Source organism: Bubalus kerabau, chromosome 21 (genome assembly GCF_029407905.1).
Source record: "Bubalus kerabau isolate K-KA32 ecotype Philippines breed swamp buffalo chromosome 21, PCC_UOA_SB_1v2, whole genome shotgun sequence".
In the NCBI taxonomy this organism is placed as follows: domain Eukaryota; kingdom Metazoa; phylum Chordata; class Mammalia; order Artiodactyla; family Bovidae; genus Bubalus; species Bubalus kerabau.
Genome location: NC_073644.1, coordinates 17,013,221 through 17,031,557, shown reverse-complemented (window position 1 = coordinate 17,031,557; position 18,337 = coordinate 17,013,221). Strand labels below are relative to the sequence as shown.

General features: G+C 38.0%; 1 protein-coding gene and 1 pseudogene across 1 annotated transcript in view; both read left to right on the top strand.

Annotated features, from left to right (window-relative positions):
* Window positions 1-11,083, top strand: part of PIK3C3 (phosphatidylinositol 3-kinase catalytic subunit type 3) — a 165,828-nt gene extending 154,745 nt beyond the window's left edge. Inside the window, exons 23-25 of the mRNA XM_055559404.1 lie at window positions 143-233; window positions 4,605-4,730; window positions 10,283-11,083. Coding sequence (XP_055415379.1) covers window positions 143-233; window positions 4,605-4,730; window positions 10,283-10,297 — 232 coding nt within the window. The 3' untranslated portion in view covers window positions 10,298-11,083. The remainder of the gene's footprint in view (window positions 1-142; window positions 234-4,604; window positions 4,731-10,282) is intronic.
* A 1,919-nt stretch (window positions 11,084-13,002) lies between these two features.
* LOC129635946 (40S ribosomal protein S27-like) lies at window positions 13,003-14,064 on the top strand (annotated as a pseudogene).
* The last annotated feature ends 4,273 nt before the right edge of the window (window positions 14,065-18,337 follow it).

Sequence of the window (18,337 nt, the reverse complement as noted above, 5' to 3'; positions counted from 1 at the left end):
CATACATTCTATTTTCCATAAGAGTAATAGTAATCATTATAAAAATCTAAGTATTACTACTTGTAGGAGTGCTCTTAATATGAGAAAGAATGGCAAAATTCTAACACATTGCTGTTTATTTTTATTTCCCATTCTCCTTTAGGTATTCTAATCTTATTTTGAATTTGTTTTCCTTGATGGTGGATGCAAACATTCCAGATATTGCTCTTGAACCAGATAAAACTGTGAAAAAGGTAATTTTCATATACCCTCAGATATCATAGTCTACTTTTCATACTTAAGAAGTATAAGGGTTTTAACAACCCATTTCCCCTTGTCCCGACCCTTAGACTCTTAAGTAATGTAAATTAAGAAAGAGACCTTGTGTATATTTCTTTTTCACATTTTAGAATACGACAGCCTCTCAAGCCCTCTGCAACTAGTTTTATCCCCTTCCCTGTTTATGCCCACAGTCACATGAGTAGCTCACTATATCAAGACAGGAAGCTTACTATCACCACCCTTACTCTTTGTCCTAAAAAGTTTAGCTTCTCTTTAATATTCCTACTAAGATACCTGCTTCCTGGTACTCCCAGACCAAGCATGCCAAGAATCAGAAACAAAATATTATAATAGTATATAGAAGAAAACAGTTGTTCTTTATCTTTCCCATTCATACCCTTGGTTACAGGGGTTTCTTACTGTGTTAGGAGAGTAGAGACCTGCTTTTAACTTAACCTGCAAAGAGAAGCATTAAAGAAAGCTTTCACATAGATGAGCAGTTATTCAGAACTATCTTACCCTGAGATGCAGTGAGAGATGGGAGAAAGGAGTAATAAATTTGAAGATTTTTTTTTTTTATTCAAATTAATTTCTGGCTCCGATTCACTGAAAGTGAAAGTCACTCAGTCGTGTCCAACTCTTTGTGACCCCATGGACTGTAGCGTCCTTGGAATTCTCCAGGCCAGAATACTGGAGTGGGTAGCCTTTCCCTTCTCCAGGGGATCTTCTCAACCCAGGGATTGAACCCGGTCTCTTACATACCAGACAGATTCTTTACCAGAGCCATTGAGGGGGGTGTATATAACACATTTTATTTATCCAAAGATAACATAAAATGATCTTAAATAGCAGGGGGCTTATTAATAATGAGCTTCAAAGATAGTATAGCTTTTTAACTTATAGAAGTATAAAACTACTAAAATTGTAAGATGGAATTTTTCTGGTGGTTGTAAATAATATTTCTCACCAAAAGCGCTAAGTTCTGATGTAATTGACTCAACATTATTAGAAACATACAGCTGTGGGTTGAACATTGTCTTGGTCCATTTGGGCTGCTACATATATCAATATAACAAAATACCAGACACTAGGTAGCTTGTAAACAACAGAAATTTATTTCTTATGCTTCTGGAAGCTCTAAATACTAGTCCAGAGTGCCAGAATGGTCAAGTTAAAGCCCCTTTGGGGTCAAAGGGTACTTCTTAGGGTGGAAAGTGCCGGGAAGCTCTTTGGTGTCTCTTTATAAGAGCACTAATCATTCATGAGGGCTCCACCCTCATAATCTAAGTACCTTTCAAAAGGTCCACTTACTGATGCCATCACATTGGGCATTAGTATTTCAATATGGATTTGGAAGGTACAAGAATATTTACATAATTTCAAACATGAATGAACCTATTCTCTTTTACTTAATTTTATGAGTCTTTGGCAGTGAGAGGGATTTTAATGTAAATCTTATTGTTTAACATTTAAGAAAATTATGCTCTTTTTAGGATTTCATTTATTATTTTCTAGGAAGCACTATTTCAAAACTCCCCACCCTGGCCAAACTAGGAAATGGACTACTTATCACACTAGGTTTTGATGTGGGTAATTTTTTTCAACCTAAGCTCATTCATCAAGAAACATAAGTAGTTGACGAAAATTTCAAAATGGATGACTGCACCAGATTTCAAATGTTGTTGCTTTTGTGTGCCTATGCGTGTGTGGCTGTTTTTAGGATCTGTTGTTGCTGTTTATTTTAAACCCATTTAGCTCTGTCATATGTTCACTCTTGCCTGACTTCACTTATGTTCAGAACTCATTTATGAAAGTTCTAATGGTAGTTGTCAAATGGAGTCTTTTTGTTTCTTCTTCCAGTATGTAGTTTTTGTTCTTATTAGATCTTTTATTTCAACTTTTCATTTTAGAAAATCTTGATTATATTGTTTAAACTTTTGTTACCAGCTATCTTTATGGCATTTCTTCAAAATATTTAATCATAGCAAAGTTCAACAATATTTTCCTTTTTTCCATAGCATATTTTAGTACATATATATCATTTCTTTTTAATTTTTTGAAATTGACTACTCATTTTATTGTGCTTCATAGATAACTGCATTCCTTACAGATTTTGAAGGTTGTAGTAACTCTGTGTTGAGCAAGTCTGTTGGTGCCATTTTTCCAACATTCACTCACTTCGTGTCGCATTTTGGTAATACTCAACGATATTTCAAACAAAGGGTATTTTATCTACTTTTGAAAGACAGTGCAGAGGCTAAGATTTACAAGTTTGCATCCTTTTGCTTGATAAGTAATATGTTTTATCTGGGTTTCCAGTTTGCGAAGAGTTCAAGGGTGCTGCTCTGTGAAGTGTTGATAAATGTTCAACTACTGGCTATCTAAAAAGTACTGTCTCTAAGTTTATTTTAATTTGCATTAATATAAGAGACGTGTAGCACAAAATTTACAAAAATATAATAAAGTGTTCTATAGTCTTTCTCTTTTAAAAAAAAAACACTGCAGATTGATTCAAGTGCAGCCTTAGCTAACGAGGTGTAAAAGGACAGAGTTTGGAGCTGATAGAGATAACCAGGAGTCAGAGGAGACATTGTAGAAGGGTGGAAGGCACAGAGGTAAAAGGACAGGGGTAGAATAACAAGCAGCCTAATACAACTCAGTATGTATGATAACAAATCACCCATTTTTATGCAGTTAATCTTCTTGATATTTGGCAAAACTAATACAATTATGTAAAGTTTAAAAATAAAATAAAATTTAAAAAAAATAAAAAAAAAAGAATGTCTTCATATTTGGTGAATAACATTTTCTTTATATACTAAATACATATCTTCTGTTTGTAATTTAAGCACTTATATAAGTACGCAGGCTTTGGCAAATTGGGTTAAAGGTTTTTATTTTGATTTTCCTGCCCTGTAGTGTTTTTGATGTCCTTAAAAAAATAGTTCTTAAAATTCTCAGACATGACCCCCCTAGGTAGGAATCAAGGAATACAATGGAATAAATTCTTTAACTGGGATCCAGAAATGAGAGAGTTGATTGAAGGTGTACTTTTAGATCTCCCTCCACCGAATTGTGCTTCAGTTGTTCCACCTACCTCTCTTTTACCTCCTCTCTCCTGAGCCTGCAGGGCTGTCGGATCACCCGGTATACTTGCAGTGCAGTGAAGGGAAAAGAGCACTGAGCGGGCCATGGGTGGTGGTGGTGGTGGTTCTGTCTCCCAGTCGTGTCCGCCTCTTTGTGACCCCGTGGACTGTAGCGCGCCAGGCCTCCCTGTCTCACACCATCTCCCGAAGTTTGCCCAAGTTCATGTTCATTGCATCGGTGATGGGTTGTAGTACTGTCTGCCTTTTCTTCTTCCTGATTTTGTAGTAGTTCAACTCCATACTTAAAAGGAAATACTAAACATGGACCACTTTTTATCCACTTGGAAATCCCATTTTCTTCTAGCCTGTCTTTTCAGAAGTTTATATGGATCATTTATAAGAGGAGAAGGGAGTAAGTACAGTGGTTACTGAGATCGTCTGGAAGCGTGAGCCACTTATCATCAGTTAAAGGTCCCTGGGTTGGCTTTCTAAATTCTCTGTCTCAGATTCTGTGTCTTAGAGATTGAGATATTATCTACCTCGGAGCCATCGGAGAGTAGAATGAAATACTGCATGTAAGGTGCTTTGCACAGTGTTAGCATGAAGTAGTCAAGCATGGCAACCTGCTCCAGTATTCTCACCTAGAGAATTCCATGGACAGAAGAGCCTGGTGGGCTATAGTCCATGGGGTCGCAGAGTCAGATACAACTGAGCTCTAACACACAATCATTTGGTAACATTTGCTTGTGTGTTTTAGGGAACTATTCTGATATATATCTCTACTAATCTTTCTAGTTCTTATTGCTATTCAGAATCAACTGTATGTTTTAATATGAAATAATGAAAAAGTCCTCAGTCTTTAGAAATTATAGGTCATACTGAAGTAGTTCTTTGCAGAAGTATAAGGAACTCCTATAGGAAAGGGGACATCTTAGAAGATCTAGTTTATAGTTTACTTTTTGTCTGTTTTTAAATTTGCAGGGCTGAACAGAATTATTTTCTATTCACTTTGTTAATACTTTTCTGAAAAAAAAAAAAAATTTTACAACCAACCAAGATGGGGTGATATAAAGAGCATATAGCAAAAAGTAAAGTTACACATTCAGGAGAATAGTTTTCAGAACTCCTTATAGGTTATGAACCATTTCTTTGCTGTAAAAAGAGGTCATTGTAATAATATCTGTATCTGTCTGTTCTTGTCTCTTCAAAATGTTATGTTTTTCTTTATTCAAAAGCTAATAGACTGTGACCTTGTAGGTTCAGGATAAATTTCGTTTAGACCTGTCTGACGAAGAGGCAGTGCATTACATGCAAAGTCTGATTGATGAAAGTGTCCATGCTCTCTTTGCTGCAGTGGTGGAGCAGATTCACAAGTTTGCCCAGGTAAGTTCTCTGATGGCAGTGTGTTCATCTCAGCGTCTCCATGTTCTCCTGTAGAATTCTCTCAGAACTGTGCCTTTCTCTGCAAATGACACATCTTCTCTGATTTTTTTTGTCAAGCCTTCTTGACATCTCACCAGCCTTCCAACGTGAATGTGTTTGATGCACTAATAACTCTAAAACATTCCGCTGAAATATTCTTAGTAACTAAATTGTGGAGCGTCAGCATAGGTATATCTGTATATTGTAGTCAGTGGTACCTATAAACTTTTCTTGAGAATGATCTTGGGCCTGGTGGAGGCCTTGACAAGTGAGACTTGGACACTTGTTGGGTTTGGTAAATGGTGAAGTGCTAGGAAAAGAAGTTAGAAGCTGAGAAAAGTGATGGTGTATGTAGCACACACAGAAGGGTCTATCTGTAGACTTACTGGTTAGCAGACTCTTCTACAGTTGTTTGAGGGAAGACTTTTTTACACTAGCCTTGATGATAAACCTCAGATTTAAAACCTATTTTAATTTTGAATTTCATAATGAAGATGATGATGTAAGTGGTTAGCGAAAAGAAAAATGAGGGCGCTTTCCTCTCCCACATCCTCCTGTGAACTCCTTCCTGACTTTACACATTCAGTTAATGATAATTTTACTAATACTGCAAGCTCAAAGCTTATCTGTTTTAACTTCTCCCTCACCCAGCATACAGGATGTCACTAAGCCTTGTGAGTTTCCTTAACTGTTTTTTAATTATCATTTTCTGTCATTTTCCCACTATTGACATTTTGACCTAGTTTTTCATTTTCTGATACTTTGGGTAACTAAAATCCTTCATAACTGCTTTTAGTATTTTTTTTCTCTCAGCATTCTTATCTTTATTCTGCTAAATAGTCCAATCAGATATATCTTCACAAAATACAGCTTTATCCTTTTTTTTTATCATTTAAATATGAAAAGTGTTTCCCCGTTGCCTACAAGTGATGTCCAGTCTCTAGCAATTCAGGGCCTTCCAGATCGTTGTGTTCTAAGCTTCTTTCTAAGCTATTCCCCAAATACTCTCTTTTTCTCAATATTTTTGTTCTCTTCCATTTCTCTGGCTACTTAGCTCTTTTCTTCAGCCCAGAATATCTGTCTCCTTAATAATGAATCTCCTGTAATGCCTGCTTGCTAAAATCCAACCTGTCCTTCCAAGATCTATTAACACCACTCTGATTCATCTTCCTCTGAATATTAATAGTACTTTGTACTTTTAATATGAGTTGTACTTACATTTTGTTTTCTATTATAAATATTTGAATCACCTTATAACTCCTAAATTGCAAGCTTCTTGAAGACTGGGATATGTATCAGTGACCCTTTTTTCCTATAAATGTTAGCTGATATTCTTTCACTCTTGTGACAAAAAATGTTTCTTGTCTCTGAACACCAGTCTGAGTCGTATTTTTTTATAAGTGCCAACTCAAGGTTTGCTGTACCCACCATTAATCGTCATCACTTCTCAAGAGAGTAAACTGTGACTCAGAGGGTAAGTTAAGTGACTTGTCAAAGTCACCAAGCTAGTTAGTGGCAGAGCTGGATCAACATACAGCACAGCAGAATATTTTAGAACTGTAGAAAAAGTCCAGAAAGGTATAATGACTTAGCCAACTTTATGTGTCTAATGAGGGGCAGAATCAAGGCTTGAACCCAGATCTTCTGACCCCCATATCCAACCAGTGACAAGCTAGATTAATTTCTAGCTTATCAAGCTTAAGTCTTCTTTATCAGAATCTGATATACTTTTTTAATTTTTATTTAGGTATAGTTGATTTACAGTGTTATAAATGTTTCAGGTGTACAACATAGTGATTCACAAGAATCCCAAGTGCTTAGTCTCAGGAAGTTAACTTGAAAATGCTCATGCTTGTCTTTCAAGTTTCTTTAAATATGTCATCTGTGAGGGCTTCCCGGGTGGCTCCGTGGTAAAGAATCTGCCTCCCAATGCAAGAGACATGGGTTGGATCCCTGATCTGAGGCAATCCCACATCGTGCGGAGCAACTACGCCCATGCACCATAACTACTGAGCTTGTGCTCTAGAGCCTGGGAGCCGTCTAACTACTGAAGCCCCCTGACCGAGAGCCCGTGCTGCACAAGGGGAGCCACCACAGTGAGAAACCCGAACACCGCAGCTAGAGGGTAGCCCCCCCCACCCCCCACAGCTGGAGAAAAGTCCGTGCCGCGATGAAGACCCACACAGCCAAAAAATAAATTAATCATAAAGATTTTTTTTTAGTGTCACCTATGTTCGTACTATTATACAACAAACAATATCAATATGAGTAACATTAAGACATTAATTTTAATTGGAATTTGCTCAGGTATTGAAAGGTACCAGAGACACTAAACAAGGTCTTAGTGAAAGTGAAGTCGCTCAGTCATGTCCGACTCTTTGCGACCCCGTGGACTGTAGCCTACCAGGCTCCTCTGACCATGGGATTCTCCAGGCAAGAATACCGGAGTAGGTTGCCATTTCCTTCTCCAGGGGATCTTCCAGACCCAGGGATCGAACCCAGGGATTGAACCCGGGTCTCCTGCATTGGAGGCAGATGCTTTAACCTCTGAGCCACCAGGGAAGTCCAAACAAGGTCTTAACTTCACCTAAGTCTTTTCAGATTATAAAAGTATATACATGCATAGTTGTTTCTTAACTAATCTCTGAGGGAGTATATTTTCCTTCGAAATTCACATTCTTACATATGCATTTGCTAAGTATTGATCCTAGTAAATCACATGCACACTCAAGTTTTGATGATCAACAAGTGTTTCTTTGTCACTCAGCATTTATTATAAGGATGCATTTCGCTAATTGATTTTATGTTAATTTTAGTGCATTCCTAGTAATCATTATGGATTATAGAACCAATTTTTTATAAAATGGAGGTAGACATGTTAACAGAAGTTCTTCCTGCATTAAAGAAATATTCTTAAAAACGACTGAAAAATTGCCAGATACAGGTGCTATGCTGACATGCCAAAAGGCTTATTTTATTCCATCATGCCATTTGCTAGGAAGGGTTGAGATTAAACACTGCAATATTTGTTGCCTAGCAACACCCACCTACTAGTGGTGGAAATTTTCCACTGAAAACCACTTTTATTTGGGTCATTGTCTTTGAAATTGCATCATCAGAGCTCTTTTTCCCTTCAAAATCATCTTATAGGGCTTTCTAGTCTTGTCTGGGCAAAAAGGTGGAGACCACTTAGTTTGCGTCACTTCATGCTCTAAAACTATGCCTTTTAATGAAAATCTCTCATATTGCAAGCCTATTTTTTTCTAGTTTCTGCTTTTTCCTGTCTGTCTCTCTTCATTGATTGATGGTAAAAGTCTGGAGAAAGGGGTGGGGGGTGATTTCCATTAATCTTAATACATATTTAATTGGATGAATATAGATTCAGGTTAGAGATATATTTTTGGCACACTAAATGTAAAAATTTATGAACAGATTGGAAATTTTAGGTGAGTTCCAGCTCAGCATACTAAGAGCACATCCCACTGCCATCCATCTGGCAAGAACCCTTCCTTAGCCCCTTTGGTATTTGAGGAGGAAGAGCACAGGGCCCAGCAGAAGGTCACAGGAATGTGCAGCCCCAGTGCACCTTTGATGAAGAGAAAAACACACATCATGAAAAGAGGAAAGAGTATGTTTATTATGCCAACATTTCCCCCATATCTAACAGATGTGTCAGGGACTCCCTCCGAAGTAATTCAGGTCCTACATTCCTCCCATAACATGACATCCTACCATGCTGAATATGATTCCAGTATTGAAGGTTCTTTGGGGTTTTTTGTGGTACAACATGGCCTCTAAATATAAGCCATCTGCCCCATCTGCTATTCAAACAAAGAATTAGTTTTTTTGCCTCAGTCCTGAGGGGAAAGCTTCCTATTTTGCTTTTATTCATTTTATTTATATTCCGTTTACCTTTATGTACGGACCTTAGTACTTAAACCCTGTGTAGAATGTTTCCACTGTAACTGCTGTACTCTCTCATCTAGTTTGAGAAGGCACAGATGCAAAGGATGCCCAGAGGAGAAGAGATCAGAACATTATTTCTGATTTTACATTATATGGACCTTATTTTACCATTAGGAATAAAGAACAGAAATATAAAATATTCCATTGATCAAAACATAAAGTTTCCAAGGAGCAAGTGTCTTTTAATTTTGTGGCTACAATCACCGTCCGCATTGATTTTGAAGCCCAGGAAAATGAAATCAGCCACCATTTTCAACATTTTCCACATCTATTTGCCACGAAGTGATAAAACCAGATGCAATGGTCTTCATTTTTTGAATGTTGGGTTTTAAGCCAGTTTTTTCACTCTTTCACCTTCATCAAGAGGCTCTTTAGTTATCTACATATCTGAGGTTATTGATATTTCTCCTGGCAGTCTTAATTCCAGCTTGTGCTTCATCCAGCCCGGCATTTCACATGATGTACTCTGCACAGAAGTTAAATAAGAAGGGTGACAATATACGGACTTGATGTACTCCTTTCCCACTTTGGAATCAGTCTGTTGTTCCATGTCCAGTTCTAACTGTTGCTTCTTGACCTCCACACAGGTTTCTCAGGAGGCAAGTCAGGTGGTCTGGTGTTCCCATCTCTTTAAGAATTTTCCACAGTTTGTTGTGATCCACACAGTCAAAGACTTTAGTGCAGTCAATGAAGCAGAAGTAGATGTTTTCCTGGAATTCTCTTGTTTTTTCTATGAATCAGTGGATGTTGACAATTTGAGCTCTAGTTCCTCTGTCTTTTCTAAATCCAGTTTGTACATTTGGAAATTCTTGGTTCATGTACTGTTGAAGCCTAGCTGGAAGGATTTTGAGGATTACCTTGTTAGCATGTCAAATGAGCGTGATTGTGCAGTAGTTTGAACATTCTTTGGCATTGTCCTTCTTGGGGATTGAAATGAAAACTGACCTTTTCCAGTCCTATGACCATTGCTGAGTTTTCCAAGTTTGCTAGCATATTGAGTGCAGCCCTTTAACAGCATCATCTTTGTTAATGAATTAATGTTACATAAATGGCCCCACACATCTTTGTTAATGTCTCCAAAAAAATTCTTTACTGGATCTTTGTTATTCTTTCAGCACTGCTTCCTTTTATTTTTTTCCAAACCATTTCTGTACTCTGTATTGTACATTGGCTTCACAATGTGTGGAATAAATTAATAATTTTCACAGTCTCTAAAAATGTTGCACCAAGAACTAAGCATATTACTCAGAATATTAATCATCTGTCACTACAGAATTCAGTGGAATTTTTGCCTTCCTAGTTCTAGATTTGTCTTCTATTTAATAATGAAGTCATCTTGAGCTTACAGTTAGCAAACATTCCTTCCCCAAAATATTTGCTCATATAAACTAGAATTACCTGAAGTTTATGTTGTTGTTCTTTGTCTTTTTCTATTAAAGGATCACATGTTTGTCTTATTCTAATTTTTTTGGCTATAAACTGTTGTTTCTCTTCTTTGTGAACAGAGAAGCTAATTTTCTTTTTGTTGTTGTTTTTAATTTTTGCAGTACTGGAGAAAATGAAACTGGGTTTGGCCCATCAAGATGATTGTCACTGTAAGAAAACAACTTTAAAAGCAACATGTGTGTAATGAAGACTTAAGACTGTCGACAAGGAAGAGAACATTTAGTCCTGAAGACACCATATGCCCTAAGTGTTTCACAGCACCTGAGTTCTGTTCCTTGGATGTCATTGCTTAAATGCAGTCTTGAATGGTTGGTTTGAAGTATTGTATATAATTATTTTCAAATGTACACATTGTTAATAAGCTAAGAAGTAAGAATCTTGTTCCAGAACCATGTACATATTATGTGAGTTCTCAAGGAATTTTATGTTGAAATAGTAAAACATTTTAGTCTTCAACTTTGAAAGCCCACTGTTTTCTTCGTCTCTTCACATCAGCAGAGCATTGTATGAGTTTGGGCTTCTCAGTTGTGCTTGTTTGCTTTGTCTCTCAGTCCCTTGTTCCCTTTCTCTGTTGTTCCTCTTCCGCCCTAGATTTTTTTTTTTTTTTTGGCCCAGTCTATAATACTTCAAGTTTTACATGTTATGGCCTATTCTTTTATACTTTGAGAATTATATATATTTCAAATAAGACAACCATTTTTTCTTACTTACAAATACTGGAAATTTTGTTTTGTAGTTCACATTTTACCTAGGTTGTACATATATAAAGCAGGTTATAAAAATGTAACTATCTGAATACTTGGCCAAAAGGTAATATGGCAGCAGTTTTTCATATTGAACCTAAGATATTTTTACATGTAAGCATAAATTGTCTTTGTGCAATAAATTTTTTTATGAAAACTTAGTTTTCAAGAGCTTTTAAAAGTAACTCTCCTAGACCTGTTGATATAATCTACCCTTTCTGATTAAAGCAAAATAATTTGTAGTGTTTGAAGACTGGAAGTCCTACTAGTCCATCTAGCTTTTTTACCTAATGGAACTTTAGCAAAAAGGAACAAACACAAATGAGAAGAGCAGAGCAGTGATAATCTTGGCAAATTGTTGTAAACAATATCTCTTTCAATGCTGAATAAATATTTAATATCAAATGATAGAAAAAGATTTAAGAAGGTTATATTAAGGCACAGTTTCAGAAATGTCATTATAATGTTACCAAATTCATATCTGTGAGTTTGCTGCATTAGAGTGGGGTTACCAGCTGGAAAGCAAGTGTATAATTAAGAGAATCTTAGAGGCATATGGAATTTGACTTTTATAAAACATACATGCAGATTAGAAAAATGGTAAAGATGAAAATGCCTCTGAATATTATCTTAGAGAATAATGCCTAATCTAATGGGTAAGCTCCATCCTCTCTCTTACTTTTTCTTCGCTTCATATATTTTCATCATTTTTTGTTGCCCAGAAGTTTGTAACCAATCTGCATTCTTATTCTAGTCCTGTTGCTATTGGTACCTCCTTCAAAAGTTTCCTCAAAATGACACTGCTAAAAGTGACCGCTCCAACTTTCTGAACTCTTTTAATTCTTTATTTGTAGCTTTTTAATTGGCACTCAGTACAGTAAGGCATTTTTATTGTAGTTGCATCTCCTGTTACAGAGGTTGGCAAACGTTTTCTGTAAACGGCCAAAACAATAAATATCTTCAGCTTTGAAAAGCATGATCTTGGTCATAACTGATACTCTGTTGTATGAGTAAAACAATCACAGACAACATGTAACTAAATGTTATGGCCAGATTTGACCCTCAGGCCATAATTTGCTGACCTCTGTTTGAATTAACTGTAGGTCAAACTGTATCATCTTAATCATCTTTATAAACTCCATAACATTTTGCATAGATAGTAATATGGATATTTATGTTACATGCTCTATAAATGTTTTTGAACTACTATGCTATTGTATAGTGGCAAACATAATAATAAGGTGGGTTGATTATATGAGTGAGCTTGTATTCTGTGCAAAGTTTATAGGGATTATGAGAGAGAGAGCTTTATAGGAAGGAAGACAGGTATTGACTAAGGAAGGATAGTGGCTTTGGTTTTGTAGAATGTATTTTGGCTGTGGATGGTGAGCCTGTATCACAAAGAAAAATGATTCATCAGTTTCCATTTCTACTGCTCAAGCAACCTCTGTGCTCTTACTATTTCCCCCAAATACCATTTTTTTAAATCATGTAGTCTGTATTTTCCTTTATTATCATTGCCAGATTTTTGGCAAGTTTACAGTGTTTCAAGCACATTGCTTTCTTTGAATTTGAAGAAAGTGTTTGTGAGGACACGTGCCTTAATTTAGAAGTAGGAGTATACTCTTGTATTCAGAATGAGATTTCTGAATTGGGGAGAAAAAATGTGGATGGCAGCCACTGTGAGTAGGGCTATCAGAAAGAAGTAAACTGTGGTTCACATCCCTAAATAAGGGGTTCATATAATCTGATTTTCTTTACTCTCCATAGGGTTAGGTATTCCCTACCTCATTTGTTTATTATAAAGTTTTCAGGTGAGTATTTATTATAATCACAGTCAACATAATTTATGAGAACTTACTATTACACATCAGGATTATACTAATTGCTTCATATGCCTTATAGATCACTATTCTGTATAACAGTCCTGAGGTAGAATTCCTTCCCCATTTTATAGAACTTTAAGACAAGTGAATCACCTGCCCAAGGTAAGGCTGCAAAGTGAGAGCAGAGTTAGGGTCTGAAGTTGAGTTACTCGTGATCACAGTCTCAACGGTCAAACCTCCGGGCCTTCACTTCTCGCAGAGACGGTGGTGATAGTACTGACCCCTGACTCACATGCACGCACTCTGCGTGTGAGTGTATGTGGTCCATTAGACTTGAGTCCCCACAAACAAAGCCTATTCCTTATTTTTCTTTTTTTGAACAGAATTACCAAAGATACAGGCACTAGTCAGTTGATTAAATTTTTAAGAAACTGAGTCATGTCATCGTGCCACAGATTCATACTTGCCTTGAAATAGGAAATCTGTCAATCCTAAAGGAAATCAGTCCTGAATATTCTATGGAAGGACTGATACTGAAGCTGAAGCTTTGGCCACTTGATAGGAAGAACTGACTCATTGGAAAAGACCTTGATGCTGGGAAAGACTGAAGGCAGAAGGAGAAGGCGACAACAGAGGATGAGATGGTTGGATGACATCACCGACTCGATGGACATGAGTTTGAGCAAGCTCTGGGAGTTGGTGATGGACAGGGAAGCCTGGTGTGCTGCAGTCCACAGGGTCGCAGAGTCGGACATGACGGAGCGACTGAACTGAAATAAGAAATGTCAGTCAGTAAAAATATGCAGACAAAATAAATCTTAACATGCAATTGTTAACCTACAATCACAATGTCCTTTCTATTTTTGCACATAGACCTAACATTACAGTTTATTTTTTTGTAAAGAATTGCCTTTCTGGCAGTGATGAGCTCCCCATGAGAACATGCCTCTGGCAAAGGATCTCTATCTCTGTCCAGAAGAGAAGAAGAAACACAAGAAAAAGTGCCTGGTGCAGAATCCTAATTGCTATTTCATGGATGTGAAATGTCCAGGATGCTATAAAATCACCGCAGTCTTTAGCCATGTACAAACACAGTAGTTTTGTGTGCTGGCTGCTCTGCTGTCCTCTGCCAGCCTACAAGAGGAAAAGCAAGGTGTACAGAAGGATGCTCCTTGAGGCAGAAGCAGCACTAAAAGTATCCTGTATCAAGATGAATGTGAAGCCATCCCAGTAAACACATTTTGGATACAAAAAAGAATTGAGACTCTTGGGATTTTTTGTGTGTGAGGGGAAGGCAGGTAAATTTCAAAAACAACATGAATTTTCTATAATTAAATATGGAAAATATACCAGATTTCTGAAATGAGTAATTTGATACGTTAACACTTCACCATAAAGAATGCATACCACCTGGATGGGATCCTGGCACAGCTAAAACTGAAAGAAATTCATATAAAGTGTGAACTAGTTAAAAAAAAAAAGTCTCAAAAGTATAAGGCAGTTACTTTATAGAAAATCCCATAGTTTGAGTTTGTTTAATTTTCCTCAAGTTGTGTTATTTTTGGTTGGAACACTTCAAAAAAATACATACTGTGTACTTTTCGTGACCTTATCAGAAAACACATGATATGAATTTGTTCTATGGCTGGTCATGGTAGCTTTCATCATTTGGTAAGAATACATTTTCCAGCTTTTTTCAAACTCCAGTTCAATCGCTCATTGCTGTCTGACTGTTTGTAACCCCATGGACTGCAGCACACCAGGCTTCCCTGTCCATCACCAACTCGCAGAGCTTGCTCAAACTCATGTCCATTGAGTTGGTGATGCATTCCAACCATCTCAACCTCTGGTCCCCTTCCTCCTCCTGTCATCAGTCTTTCCCTCCATCAGAGTCTTTTCCAATGAGTCAGTTCACATTAAGTGACCAAAGTATTGGAGTTTCAGCTTCAGCATCAGTCCTTCCAGTGAATGTTCAGGACTGATTTCCTTTAGGATTGACTGTTTGGATCTCATTGCTGTCCAAGGGACTCTCAAGAGTCTTCTCCAACAATCACAGTTCAAAAGCATCACTTCTTCAGTGCTCAGCTTTCTTTATGGTCTAACATTCACATCCATACATGACTACTAGAAAAACTACAAACTCTGAAGTTAATTTGTATTTGAAACTTACAAATTAGTGAGCAATTTATAAGTATTTTATAGGGAGACACCTTGAAACCATGTTAATATCTTGTTCTTTTACACACTTTTACCTATTGGTTTTAGCTTTTCTTGCCTGAATCAAGTATTACTATGGTGAAAGGCAAATGATTTTTTTTATAATTCCATTATTCTTTTGTCAGTTGTTAGAGACCTACTGATACAGCTGTCCTTTCTCCATTAATTATTTATTCATTTATATTAGTATGGACACTTATTTTATTGTACAGTGCATTCCTATCATCACTTACTATGATGGTAAAATTGCCCAAGACTGAGCTGTCCACAGTCTGGTGCCTGTGTCCAACATGACTCTATAATGTTCTTGAGCCTTTCTTATTCTGGCACAAGATGATCCAGGCTCATCTTATACTTTATGTGCCCCAGCCCTGCAATCAGCTGTTTCTCCAAGGAACCCTGATTCTTTCCTGCTTCAGTTTTACCAGATACCTCCCCAAGTAAGGTGTCTAACTTTTCTAAAACTCTGGAGTGTGAACAGGGTGGATGTAGATATAAATAAGCTCAACACAGGTCAAGTAACATCTGAATGAACCACAGAATTTAACTAGAATTTAGCTATTTCTTTAACTTTTTAGCTTTGATCATCATCACCACTGTCCTTGAGACATCAGGACCAATGTTACCATGTTCTTTATCTGCTTTGTTAGCACAAACCCTCCCTATGTCAGTGGGAATGGTCTCTTATTCCTATATAGCTTTGTACAACCCCCATCTCTAACCTCTGGAGTTCCTTGACCCATCATCACCAAAAAAAGAAGCACTTACACTGAAATAATAAAGATGAACCTCAAAAATATGCCAAGTGAAAGAAGCCAGACACAGAAGATCACATATAAGTTTCCATTTATCGGAGAAGATAAATCTTCAGCAGAAAGCAATTCAGAGGCTGCCAGGGGCTGGGTAAGAAAATGGGAATTGACAGGAAAGGGACACTGAAGGGATGTTATACAATGATGACAAATGTTCCAAAACTGGAACAGTGACTAAGTTTACAATTCATGTACCAAAAAACATAGTATTGTGTTCTACGACATAGAAAATGCACCTCAGTAATGCTGATTTTAAGAGATCCTAAGCAGCTCACTGTCTAAAGCCAGGAAACATTGTCTTTCTACACCACGGGAGCCCCAAGCTGCTTTCACCGCAACATCCACCCACGCTGCCCCTTCCAGCCCGTGTTCACCTGACGCGCCAAGATCGCCAGCTTCACCTGCGCTGTTGTTGCCGCCCTGTGATGGGCCTCCGAGCCCGAGCAGACACACCTCTACCAGCACTGCTCTCCGCAGTCAGGAGAAAATAACATGGTGCATATTTCCAGGGTTTGTGGCATGGTTGATGATAAGGACCGACCAGTCCAGGCCACTCCAGAGGAAGGAGAGGAGCCCACCAAGTGATGGAGGAGCCAAGCCAGGAGTGGGGCAGCACACACTCACAGATACCCAGTTCCTTAGTCCACCGGGCTCAGTGCAGGATACCAAGCCCAATTGTAAAAAGAAAGCCAAACTGGAATTCTGGGATAATTGTAACTCTTCTTTTTGGGTCTGGTGAGAAATTGCATTCCAAAATACACGCTAGGAATGTCCAGGGTTCTGGCCCACTTGGCAGGGTTACTGCTATAAGCAGCTGCCATCACCTACCAGGTAGTTTGTCTTCTTAAGGGAAAAACACATACACCTGCTGCCACAGCACCAGTAGAAATAGTCCCAAATAGAGGCTGCTGATGCTATGTCATTTCAGTCATGTCCAACTCTGTGCAACCCCATAGACGGCAGCCCACCAGGCTCCCCAGTCCCTGGGATTCTCCAGGCAAGAACACTGGAAACTGAAACTGAAGTCGCTCAGTTGTGTCCGACTCTGTGATCCCATGGACTGTAGCCTACCAGGCTCCTCAGTCCGTGGAATTTTCCAGGCAAGAGTACTGGAGTGAGTTGCCATTTCCTTCTCCAAGGGATTTTCCCAACCCAGGGATTGAACCCAGGTCTCCTGCACTGCAGGCAGACGCTTTACCGTCTGAGCCACCAGGGAAGCTGGGTCCCAAATAGAGGCACCTAACCAAAATTTCCTTGAGAGCATCTCTCTGAACCCGAAGTCTATTTAAAACTTGCTTTCAAATGCAAAGCAAAGCCACAATGAGGTATCACCTCACACCTGTCAGGATCGCTAATCATCAAAATGTCTACAAATAAGTGCTGGAAAGGGTATGGAGAATGGGAGCCCTCCCACACTGTTGGTGGAGAATGTAAATTGGTGCAGCCACTATGGAGGTTCCTTTAAAAACTAAAAATAGGGCTACTGTTACAGCCAGAAATCGCACTCCTGGGCATATATCTGGAAAAGATGAAAACTCTAATTTAAAAAGATATGTGCACTCCAATGCACATAGCAGCACTGCTTATAACAGCCAAGACATGGAAGCAGTCTGTCAATAGATGAACAGATAAAGAAGAGGTACATATATACAATGGAATACTGGGCATAAAAAAGAATGAAGAGTTATCATTTGCAGCAACATGGATGGGCCTAGAGGTTATACTAAATGAAGTAAGATAAATACTATATGATGTTACATGTAGAATCTAAAAAATAATACAAATGGATCTGTAAAACAGAAGATGTAGAAAACAAACTTACCAAAGGGGAAAGGAGTGTGAGGGATAAATTAGGAGTATGAGATTAACAGATTACACTACTATACATAAAATAGATAAGCAAGTGTTTACTGGATAACACAGGGAGCAATATTTGAAATCTTTTAATAAACTAATGAAAAATAAGCTGAAATATATATGTATAATTCAGTTATATATAATTGAATTATTTTGCATCACTTTGCTGTATACTTAAAACTAACACCATAGTGTAAATCAACTGCACTTCAATTAAAAAACAACAGCAAAAAAAAAAAAAGCTTGAATGTTACTGTGCTTCTCCATGAGAGCACTAATATCCCAGTCCACCTCAATTAAATGACTCACCTCTGCCTACGCACCCCCCAGTACTGGTAGTTATACCAGAATCTCAGTAGTGAGACCTTCACACATCAGTGTCATCCTGTTTATTCTGTCACTGAACGAGGCCCAGAACATACTGTAAGAGCATTATGGCCAGGTAGTTCTTCATATTGTGACCTCCGACTTTCCTGGCTGGTTTCTCAGTCTCTCCTTTATGGACTCTCTCCTCAGATCAATCTCAAAATGTTGAACCAACACAGTGCTTATGTCTGACCACTTGTTCTTTCTATTTCCTCATGGGTGGTCTCATCCAGGCCTGTGGAGTTAAGCACCAGTGACTTGCTGATGACCAGGGTATAGCACTACTGCACACAGCTTCACATTCACAAGTCCCTGAGCTCAGTTCAGTGGCCTGC